The sequence below is a fragment of the Mesoplodon mirus genome (genome assembly GCF_964341445.2).
Source record: "Mesoplodon mirus genome assembly, chromosome: 4".
Taxonomy (NCBI): Eukaryota; Metazoa; Chordata; class Mammalia; order Artiodactyla; family Ziphiidae; genus Mesoplodon; species Mesoplodon mirus.
The window spans coordinates 35238402-35250552 of NC_138979.1; the positions used below are offsets into that span (position 1 = coordinate 35238402).

General features: G+C 41.9%; 1 protein-coding gene across 1 annotated transcript in view; it reads right to left on the minus strand.

The window, feature by feature from the left end:
* The window catches only part of ADAMTSL3 (ADAMTS like 3), a 394591-nt gene that overhangs the window by 41787 nt on the left and 340653 nt on the right, over nucleotides 1-12151 (minus strand). The window contains 3 exon segments of the mRNA XM_082617479.1: nucleotides 1666-1713; nucleotides 1716-1781; nucleotides 4335-4517. Of these exon segments, the coding sequence (XP_082473605.1) occupies nucleotides 1666-1713; nucleotides 1716-1781; nucleotides 4335-4517 (297 nt within the window).

Here is a 12151-nt window from a genome sequence, read left to right on the forward strand (position 1 = left end):
AGTTGCATTTCAATTCCATTCTTACTTTTCCATTAATTCTGAATCTAAACTTCAGATTATTCCTGAAACTGCATACATAATTTGTTCTGGAAACATCTGGAAAGGTGAAAATGGGAGTTTCCTTTAGAAACGTTGAAGCTGACCCCCTCCAATAATTATAGCGGTTTTTTCTTTAATCCCCCTTCCAAGCAGCCTTTCCCTTCACTTTTGACACATGGTAGAAAGATGAGGTAGGACACGATGATGACACATTTGTGTATGACCACAGAAAGTGCCAGATTTTTTGTAATAATCACAAGTAATTGATAGCTACCAGCTTTGTCCACAGGCTCCCTCACAGAGGGACTGATTTCTCTAACTTAGTTGTTTTCCCCATTTTCCTTTTGATTTTGGAATATTTGTCCTAAGTTGCATATGGTATCATTTGCAAAGGAGAAGAGAATATATTTTTAGTTGCCCCGCCCAGGATTACAGTTTATTTAAAACAAATTTAAAAAATAGCTAAGTTTATTGAGAATTTTCCAGGTGATAGGTATTGAGTTAAACACGTTAACATCAATTTTCCATTTAATCCTTATGGCCATGTTGTGAATTAGATTAGTTTTACTTGCTGAGGTGGACACTTAAAAAAGCTAAGTGACTTTCCCAGGGTCCTTCAGCTGGATTGGAGCCCAGTGTGTCTGTCTCCAAATCTAACTCTTTCTAGTCTGTCACATTTCACAAAGACACCTTGATGATTCAAGGCAGGACACACGTGCATTTCTTTAAAAAAATATGTATTTTTTTACTGAGGTATAATTCATATACAGTAAAATGCTCAGATATCAGGAATGTGGTTTTGTGAGTTTTCACAATTGTATGCACTTACGTAACCGTGATCCACAGCAAGGTATATAACATTTCATCACCCCTAAAATTTCCTCCTGCCTCTTTTTTAATCAATTTCCCTCTCCTCCAGGCAACTACTTCTTCACTTCTGTTAATATACATCAGTACTATCTGTTCTTGGACTTCATACGATACGTACTCTTGTGTGTTTGGCTTTTTTTGATTAACATAATGTTTTTGAGATATACCCATATTGTCCTGTATATCAGTCATTCATTCTTTTATTTTTATTGCTGAATAATATTTCATTGTATGAATACACCCACAAAGTTACACCTTATTCTCATAAGTATTTCTGATTTTCTTAATTCTACCTCTCTCCCTTGGCCTCCTAAAGAGTTTTGCAAGCTGGAAATACCCAGATTAGGTTCTTGTGACCAAGTACTGATATGTGTGGGAAAAAATATTTGTGAAAGAAGACAAATGAAAGAATTGATTGCATAGTTCTTAGCAAATCTTCCCTCTGTTAATCTTTACCAAGTTAGCAATTGTTTTGCAACTGGAAAACCAATGTCTGCATTACCACAAATAATGATGCAGATTTGGTATATGACCTCTGTGGGCTTCCTCAGGAGTGAATTTTTTTAAGAAACGTTCAATATGGAAGGAAAAAGTTGAACCCCAGAAGGTTGAGGGGGAAGGGAAAAGCTGGCTGGATGCCTAGGAATAATTTTACTTATTGCAAAGTGCAAAACATGGAGGGTCTTTTAACTAAGTCCTTTTCTTAGCACATGCCTTACCACCAGCAAATTTCCCCCAAAAGCCCAAATCCCAGACCTGAAGGTAGGGATTCTCTTGTTGGCCCATTACTGTTGGTTTCGGTGTGGATGCCTGGAGCATATGCTGTTTATGGTCCTTAGGAAATAGAAGTTTACTGCCTGACTGTCTTTGTTCTGAGAAAAAAAAAAGGAACCCTTGTTTACCAATTAGCAGTTATCTAATTCTTGTGCCATCTTGGGTGTTCTGAAAGATGACAACTCCTGGGAAATAATTCCTTTGCAATAGAATGCTCTGTCTCAGGACACTCAGGCTTACACAGATCTGGGAGCTACGTGTGGGGCTGGGTGTGCGGAGTGCCACGGGGGCTTAGTTAGAGTTATTAACTACACTAACATGTAGCATCTCTGCATGTTTTTGGGGTTTATAGCCTAACTAACAAGGTAGGAAAAAATACATCCACCAGAATTCCAAAAGGGACTGGAGGAAGCAGCTGGGGCTTATAGGGCTCTTCCCCTCCAGACAGCTTTGGGAACAGAAGAAGGGGTGATGTTTTATAGGGGACCTCACATGGTGAGGAGTGCATGAGTGTAAGAGCAGAAGGATTGTAGAGGAATGCTGTGTATTGTGTGATGTAAGACATTCTTGATTCCTCAGTCATGTGACGAAAGTCACGAGCTGCTTGACTGGAGAGACTTCTGAGAGAAGAGGTGTTCAGGGCAGAACTGAGACACCCACACGGACTCATGAGTGGAGAGGGGGAGAGGCAAGGAATAAGGCTGGGACTTCTCAGGGAGCTTGGGGAAGGCACTCAAGAATCAGACAGGTTAAGCTACCCCATTTGTTGACAATATTCCATATTAAGATCCTAGAGGACCACAGAGGCTCTTTGGGAAGGGCCACATGGAGGTACACCAGTGCCTTTCTGATCAGAACTGAGAGTCAAGGAGGGCAGTATGGAGAACACTGAAAGAGATGACTATATATTTGGGCTCTAGTAAAAACTTTTTTTTCTTTTTTTAAAATAAGTTTATTTATTTATTCATTTCTTTATTCATTTATTTTTGGCTGTGTTGGGTCTTCGTGCACGGGCTTTCTCTAGTTGTAGCGAGTGGGGGCTACTCTTCGTTGTGGTGCGCGGGCTTCTCATGGCGATGGCCTCTTTTTTTGTGGAGCACAGGCTCTAGGCACACGGGCTTCAGTAGTTGTGGCATGTGGGCTTAGTAGTTGTGGCTCACGGGCTTAGTTGCTGTGCGGCATGCAGGATCTTCCCGGACCAGAGATCGAACCCATGTCCCCTGCATTGGCAGGCAGATTCTTAAGCACTGCGCCACCAGAGAAGTCCTCTAGTACAAACTTTCAATGAGTAGCAGGTTTCCTCAATTTATACAACGGGATAAAAGATTACTGACCCCAACACTGTGCTACTGTAAATATCTAAAGAGTTCATGAACATCAAAGTGCTTTGTGCATGACACCTATTCCAAATCCCCATCTATTTATGTCTCTGGGCTCCTCTAACTGCCAACAAGAAAAGCCATGGAGACAGCTCTTTCCATCATCCTCTTAGTTTGGCAGTGGATTCTATAATCTCATACCAGTTCTGCCAGTGACCTGGTTTTATTCATTTATGAAACACTTACTTAATACTTACACCTGTGTTAGGTGCTGGAGAGACAAAGGACAATAATAAATGATCCCTAATGTCAGTCTAACTGACTTCTGTGATTAACTCTCAATCACTTCCAAACTCTGGGGGGGGAAGAGAAGTATTATTTATTGAGTCCTCAAACCCCTGCAAGTTAAAGCTCATTCTGGTGACAAGACTTCCGTGAGCTCCAGATCTTATGCCTGACAGACAGCAGCAGAAGAAGCCAGCTTATCACCCTGTGCCGGGGGCTCACTGCAATGACCTTCCCCAAATTACAATACTGACCCCACTACAAGGTGTCTTAAGACTCAAATTGATTAGTATTTGTTGAGCACCTACTGTGTGCCTCATACTCTATTATATTCTTAGGACTGCAAAAGAAACATTAGACATGGTCTGTACCATTAAGGGACCCACAATTTAGCTGAGGAGACATAAATGAAAGAGGAAACAACTGGAGACCAATGTGTGTTAGAACTTAGGGACCAAGGGGTGAGACCACAGAAAGGAGAGGTCCAAAAAAATCAGAGAAGGATTCACACGGGAAATAGGAATTCAGTTGGCCCTACAGGATGGGAGGTATTGGGGCAACATGATAAAGGCAGTGAGCAGCATGAGTGCAATAAGCACTTTTCCTGGGTAAGCAATATGAATGGAAGCCACACTTCCAGGGAAGCAGCATGGGGTATGTGTGTGGAGGGGGGTTTGGAACACAGGGCAGGAAACCATGTTGCCTAGAACAGAGTTTAGTGCTAGCTTACAATGGAGGTCAGGGAAAAGAATTAAGTAGATGTAAAGGCAGAATATGAAGGATCTTGATTCTGGGCAGAAAGTTTATATCCCAATGTAGGTTCTTAGGCAGAGAAGTAGCAGCAAGAAAGTCACAACCTTCTAAGAGAAGAACTGGTAAGACAGAGTATTAGATTTAGTGCTCGTTTGTAAGTGGCCAGTGGCAGCAATAGTTAAAACCATTTAATGTCCACTTGTTTACTCCTCGACCCCAGAATCAACAAAACCAGGTCCTACTTTGTACCTATTATAGGAAGCACTTGAAGGACAACAAGAATTTGACGCTTACCCAGCAAGTGGAGGATGGATGTTGCCATCGCCTTTCCAAGAGCATTGGTGGCTGTACAGACATAGGTTCCTTCACTTTCAAGGGAAACATTCTGCAACAACAGGGATCCATTGAAAAGCAAGGAAATATTGTCACTCAGAGATCCTCCTTTCTTCAACCAAGTTACATTAGGTTGAGGGACACCTTTGGAAGAAAAACAAATATGACAAGGCAAATTCCTTTAAGAATAGGGCCACAGGGCCATATGCAAATACCATTTAGCATTTTGACCACAAGTCAGGAAATGGGTTTAATCACATATAATAGGAAAAATGGCTCTTTCTATTTCTATAGCTCCTCTATGGCAGGTGGGGGATGCTGCTGAAGCAAAGGGCTTTCGTCTACTGAGCACGGGTTGGTTTATGTATATAAGTCAAGGAATAGGAGCCAAAGAGGGTGAGCTTGCTTTGTATTGGGAAGGGAGAGAAATTTGAAGTTGAGTGGGGGTAACGGGAGAGTGGTTGGAAAAGAGGAGCTGATGAAGCCAGATGAATGTGGAGGCAGAGACACAGAGAGAAATCCTAGCAGTGGGTTGTCACAAAGAAGCCTTTTGGAAACAAAAATGTCAAATATGGATGTTTAAGTGGTTCGCTGTGCAAAATGCAATGCAATGTTCCTCCCTTCAGGAGGAATACAAAATCTTTAGGGAAGTAGGTTTTGTTCATCCATGCTTTTGTGAAAGAGGATAATTTCAGGGAACAAAAAGAAGTGTTGCATTTTAAGTTTGGGTCAACGTAGGGGTGAGCAGACTATAAGCAACACCTCTGGACACAGAGAGGAGCATGAGGAATTGAAAGAATTTCTTCCCCCACATCTTGAGAAGTCTTAGCAGTTTGCTGGGCTCTGGGATGTGAAACTAAGAGGAATCTCATTTTGTTCATAAGAGCTGGGGCAGCCTCCGGTGATCCAGCAGGGTTACTGGTTTTGAGGATGTCCTTTCTTCCTTCAATGCTCTGGCTAGAGAGGCTATGGCAGACATGGCAAGGCTTTCTGACAAGAAAGAGATGTCATCGCTCTAATCATGACATCTGCAATGCACCTTACAAGAGGCAAAACACATGCTCCATGAACACTGAGACACTTTCTCACGGTTATTCCCAACTCCTGGGAAGCAGTCATTGTTAGCTCTGTCTTACAGCTGAGGAAGCTGGTCAAGTCAAAACTAGCTCAGAACCTAAATACACAGAGAAGTGCTAATCACAAGTGCATATATATAGTTTTGTAGTTTCTTCTACAAATATAAACACATGGAGAGGTTAAACTTTCCTAAGGTCAACAGCTAGTAAACGCTGGATCTGAGATTCACACCCACGTAGTTTACTCCAGAACTTACCTTTTAACCACAATGTAGGTAGGTCTTGTATATTTCTTGATAGATTTATTCCTAGGCATCTTATACTTTTTATGGCCATAGTAAGCAGGCTCTTTTAAAATATATTTTATAGTTGTTGATTCCTGACAATTAGGAAAGCAATGAACACTTGCGTCTTTATCTTGTATATAATCATCTTACTAAAGTTTATTATTTTGAATAGTTTTCAAATGATTTTGTTTTTTAAAGGTAAACAATCACATCACTTATATGTAATGACAATTTTATCTTTTTTCCTATATTTATACCTATAATTTCTATTAACTATTGCATTGTATCAGCTAATGTCTCTAAAACAATGCTGAATCATGTTACAGCAGGCAAATTTGTCTTGTTTCCAGCTTTAAAGGGAACATTACTAATGTTTCATCCTTAAGCACGTTGTTTGCTTTTGTTTTCTGTTAGCTGTTGTCAAACCAAAGAAATTTCCTTCTGTTTCTAACTCACATGGAAATTTCTAAACCTTTGAGCTAATATTCAATTTTAATTGGATTTTTAAAAAATTAAAGTATTTAAAGTTATTAATTTTCCTTTGAGTACAGCTTTGACTATATATCTTATATTTTGAGATGAAATAAACCATTACCATTATTTCACTCATTCAAAAATGTTTACAGGGCTTCCCTGGTGGCGCAGTGGTTGAGAGTCCACCTGCCGATGCAGGGCACATGGGTTCATGCCCCGGGCCGGGAGGATCCCACATGCCATGGAGCGGCTGGGCCCGTGAGCCATGGCCGCTGAGCCTGCGCGTCCGGAGCCTGTGCTCTGCAGCGGGAGAGGCCACAAAAGTGAGAGGCCCGTGTACCGCAAAAAAAAAAAAAAAAAAAAAAAAAAAATGTTTACAAAGTGCTTATTATATGTGAGACTTTATGCTGGTGCTAAGGATATGTGAACTAAGTTTCCTTAAGAAACTTGATTTTAGAAGCCTTAATTTTGTGGTCTTCTAGGATCTTAAGATGGAAGATTGTCAACAAATGGGGTAGGCTTAACCTGTCTGATTCTCGAGTGCCTTCTCCAAGCTCCCTGAGAAGTCCCAGCCTTAATTTTTAAATTTTAATTCCCTCCTTTGGAGGGAAACAGATGATTGCAATAAAAGGACATGAGGGCTTATGATAAACTAAATACTGGATGCCACTGGCACGTAAAAGCTGTATTTAATGCAGACTGGAGAGAGGGGAAAGATTCCCACATCTAAGCTAATACTTTAGGACAAGTAGAAACACGTCAGGTGAAGGGGGTGGATGTGGCGGTGAGACAGTTTTAGCTAGAGGGAACAGCGTGCAAAAAGGCACAACATGAAGGAAAATATAGTGCATTTGGGGAATCATAAATTGTTTTTTTATGAATGGAGCTTAAAGTACATGGAGTAGGAGTGAGGAGAGATGACTACAGAGGTCAGCAAGTACCCATAAAATGAAAATTTATTATCCACAGTAAGGAGTTTGGTGGCATTTATCCTAAAGGAAATAGGAAATAGTTTCATTCTTTTAAGCAGTGGTTAAAACTATCAGATTGCTGCTTCAGAAACATCGTTCTGGATGAGATGTAAAACGGGGACGAGGGAGGCAAGCATCAGTAGGACCACTTAGGTGGTTATGGAAGCAATCGAGGTGAGACGCAAAGGGTGCTGAAACAATGGTGGGAGTGAGGCATCTGGAGAGAATAGATTCACTTAGTAAATATTAAAGAAGAAAAATCAGTAGGATTTGGTGACTGATGTTCTATGCGGGAGTGAAGGAGAAAAAGGATTTAAGGATGACATGCAGATAGAGGGTGGTGCCATTCATTGAAACAGGGAAAATAAGAGGAGGAGCAGACCTGCAAGATAAATTCTTATAAGTATGTTGCAGCCTGAGAGGCAGGCATCGAATTTTACACATACTCCTAGGAGCCTGCAGGAACACTCCAGGGACGAGGACCGGTGGGCGCCATTGTCATGCTCTCCCTCTGCTGTGCTCCAGAGCTTTAGAATCTCCCAGAAGAGAGCTTTTACACAAGTCTGCCCTGATTTTTGTGGCTGACACCTGCGGATGCCTCTGGAGGACAGGGGAGCCTGTGTTCCTGGTCCCTTGAGACCGTAATAATTGGTGTCACCCAGAAAAGAGCTCATACTCCTATCTGGCACCCTGATTTTTGTGATTGCTGTCAGGGGACACCTCTGTATCACATGGCTCTGGTGGCCAATGGGGCTTATACTGGTGGGTCCCACAGGATTGTGGCCAATGGAGAAAGAGTTCTTAAACAGGTACCACCCCCCAGGGCACAGCAAGAGGCCACAGACCCAGGTCCTCCTTTCTGTGAAGGAGGCCTATTAGCTAAGCATCATGACTGCGCCCGAGGGGCAGGCTTCTGATTAAACATGCATCTTGGGGCTGTGATCCCTCGCAGAGACCTCTGAGGGTGGGAGCTGTCTTCATGCTCACCCTCTGCCATGCTCCGGGTACCAGTGTTTCCTGCAGGCAAGCTATACGTGCATCTAGTGCCCTGGTTTTTACCTCTGGTATCCTGTTTTTATTTTTATTTTTATTTTATATTGGAGTATAGTTGATTCACGATGTTGTGATAGTTTCAGGTGTACGGCAAAGTGATTCAGTTATACATACACGTGTATCCTTTTTCAAATTCTTCTCCCATTTAGTTTATTAAAGAATACTGAGCAGAGTTTCCTGTGCTATACAGTAGGTCCTTGTGTGTTGTCCATTTTAAATATAGCAGTGTGTACATGTCAATCCCAAACTCCCCATCTATCCCTCCCCCCAACCACACTTTCCCCAGGCTAACCGTAAGTTCATTCTCTAAGTCTGTGACTCTGTTTCTGTTTTGTAAGTTAGTTCATTTGTATCTGGTACCCTGGTTTTTGTGGCTGCCACGCAAGGGATGCTCCTTGATCTGGTGGCTCTGTTGGCCAGGGTTGGAAGGGGTAGGTGTAGGGTTAGCGGTGGGATGGAGGGGTGGGAGGGTAGGGAGGAGGCAGGGGGTGGTGGCTTGCATTCCTGGGTCCCACAGGACTGTGGCAATCAGAGAGGTAGTTCTTGGCAGGCTACCACTGCCAGGGCATTGCACAGACAACGGACTGAAACACACCCCCAGTCTTTCTATGAAGGAGGTCTCTTTGCTTGTCCTGGAGCTTTGGCCTGAGGGGCTGGCTTCAGGTCTGGCTCACATTTAGTGGCCTATGGAGCTGCTTTCAAGGAATGTAGGCTGTAGAATGTAGCGCCCCTTGGCACTCTCCCTCCGCCTCGCACCAGCTCACCACTGTCACCCAGAAAAGGAACTTACACACTCATTTGGGGCCCTGATTTCAGCAGCTGCCACCCAGGGGACCCCTCCAAATCTTCTGATGCTGGTGGGCATCAGGGGTTACACTTACAGTCCCACAGGACTGTATGTATCTACATACTTAAAGGAAAAACTGATCCTGAGGGTCTAGCTTGCAGTCAGCCTGAATCTAGGTTCTGAGAGCCTCCTGTTTGAGACACTGACAGGTCTTAGCACATCCTCAACTATGAGGAGTTATTAAATACATACAGTAAGTCCCCTACGTACAAACCTTCAAGTTGCGAACTTTCAAAGATGCAAATGTGCGTTCGCGTGTCCAATCACGTAAGTTCACGTGTCTAGAGTACATTGTCACATCGCATGCATCTTCTACAAGTGGTTGTGCTTTTGTGTACTTTACTGTACAGTACAGTATAGAGGACAATAGTACAGTATCTTTATTTCAAGCCCAAGATGTCTGGAAGCAAGCTTAAAAGCAGCAGTAATATAGCTGGTACTTTTCAAGGTAATGTACTGTAAGATTAAAAATGTTTTCTTTATTTTTTGTGTTTGTTTTTTATGTATTATTTGTGTGAAAAGTATTGTAAACCTATTACAGTACAGTACTATAGAGCCAATTGTCTTAGTTGGGTACCCAGGCCAACTCTGTTGGACTTGCCAACGAATTAAACTTACGAATGCGCTCTTGGAACGGAACTCGTTCATATGCAGGGGACTTACTGTAGTAGGCTGCTTGGACAAGCACAAAGGTTAGAGAGACAACCAGGAGCTAAGGCAGAGCTGAATGACAAGGTTCATCTCCTGCATGAGGCTACTGCTTCAAAACTGGGAAAGGTTGTTGCTTCATCTCTATAGAAGCCAACACAGAGACACAGAGGGGTTGAATGGATGAAAAACCAAGACCCATCCACATGCTGCCTACAAGAGACTCCCTTTAGATGTAAGGATACACACAGACTGAAAGTGAAGGGATGCAAAAAGATATCCCATGCAACTAGAAGTTAATTTCACGAGGAAACCTGGAAAATCACACAGATGTGGAGATTGAAAAACATGCTACTGAACAACCAATGGATCATCTTGCTTTTCTAGATTTTCTTGGGGACATAGTACATACACTACCTAAGATTGACCTTGGTGATACAGTGGATGCTCTTGTGTGCTTCTTGAGTGCTAGTTCAATGCCATTTTTACCGCCTAACCTCAGCATTCTGACTCAGAGCTCTAATGAGCAGAAATTCCTCCTGGCCCATCTAGATAGATCCCAACCAGCATCTCTGCTCCCAGTACTGACTATATTTGTTATCTCTTTTACACACTTGTTTTTATTTCAAAGGGTAACATTAGGAAGAGCAAATCAGGTCTCCCTCTTTTCTGCCTAAAGACCACAGAAGTAAATCTGTGGTTTCCTGAAAGCCTCAGACCATACTGCTCAAAAATGTCAAGGGTAAAGATGAGAGACTAGGTTAAACTTCTCTTGGGATTCCTTTCAGCTGAAAGGTATGTGTGAGATAAATTCATCTGTTCATCCATCCACCCACCTGTCACTTTATATATTTATTCAACTCACTTTTATTATGTACCTCCTATGACCAGCACTCTTCTTGAGCATTATTACTGCATTAATTTCTCACCTCTCCAGTAGATCATGAGGATAGTGCCTGGCAAAGGGTAGACAAATGAATATTTGCTGAATGCATAAATGAGTGAACTAGGGAATGGATCTACTAGAAGAAAATTATATCCCAAAGATACGTCAGCATGACTTCCTGGTTATTCACGCCAGTGTTCTCTTCCAAATGGCAAAAATAAAATGCTGACTCTATTATTAAAAATCTTCATAAATTCAGACACTATTATTTTGGAATCTGTGGTAATTTAGAAAAGGGCGGTATTAGCTGGGAGGAGAATAACCTCCGTAAATATTTTGAGGCGAAAAATGTGAAACATTTCAGAAATCCCTTCAAACACTTAACTAGCCTCCGTATATGTGAATTTAAATTGTTATTTATTAATTAAAGGGATTCCTTTAAGACCTCTGCTAAGTCATTCTCTCTTGAGTAACTGAACATTTTTTAAAGCAACACTAAGTTTGAAACTATTTTACAATTTAAGGGTATTCAGATTTATCTCCTGCAACTAGTCCCAATTAAGGGGAGTTTTCTCAAATTATAAAACCTCTTACAGTGAGAGACCCTGAAGCACTTCACATGTATTGGCTTATTCATTATGCCTCTATCATAAGAGGCATGCAAGCAACAGTGCTGTCAATTCTACATTGAAAAGAGGTGTACTAAAGCCCTTCAGCCAGGTAAAACAAGCCACGCGGGGTCCTCAGGGAAGACCACTCCAGGCAGAAAGAACAGCTCATGCTTCAGGCCTGAAGCAGGGTTCTTACCAGGGGGTCCCTGAACCTCATGTAGGTCCATAGACAGAATTCAGGGGTTTGTGACCTTTCCACTTACTCCAGCTGAGATTTAGCATTTCCATCAACTATGAACATAAGCAACAAACCAAGGTAGCAGAACCTTGGACGCTGCAGCCAATGGAAATCACAGATATTTTCATATCACATTATAATTCTTACAGATATCTCACAGTATCTTTTATACCATCACTACTTCAAAACTGTGGTATTTATTGGATGAATGTTAGCTTTTCAATTAAATGCATTAGTAAAGAAACACATATTAGATCCCATACTTGCTTTATTAATATTGTGATATCTGTATTTTGATTATAATTGGTTTTCTTTATAATATATAGTCTGCATCTGAAAGCACTGTTCTGAGAAGCAGTCCCCTAGGCTTCATCAGACTAGACTTCAGGGCATGCTTCTCTTATTCTGGAAAAAGATAAAAGAACACTGTGGCTGCAGGGATGTGAGCTAGGTCAGAGAAATGGCAGGTCGGGTGGGGGCTCAGATCATAGAGAGCCTTATAGGTCATTGTAAGGCTCTGGTTTTTATTCTAAAGGCTTTGAAGAGTTGTGTGTTCTGACTCTTGATTTTAAAGGATTACTTTGACTGCTACATTGAGAGTAGATTGTAGGGGTCAAGGGCAGAAAGGGAGACCACCGAGGAGGCTGTGATTACAATCCAGCCTAGAGATGATGGGTTGGAGCAGCT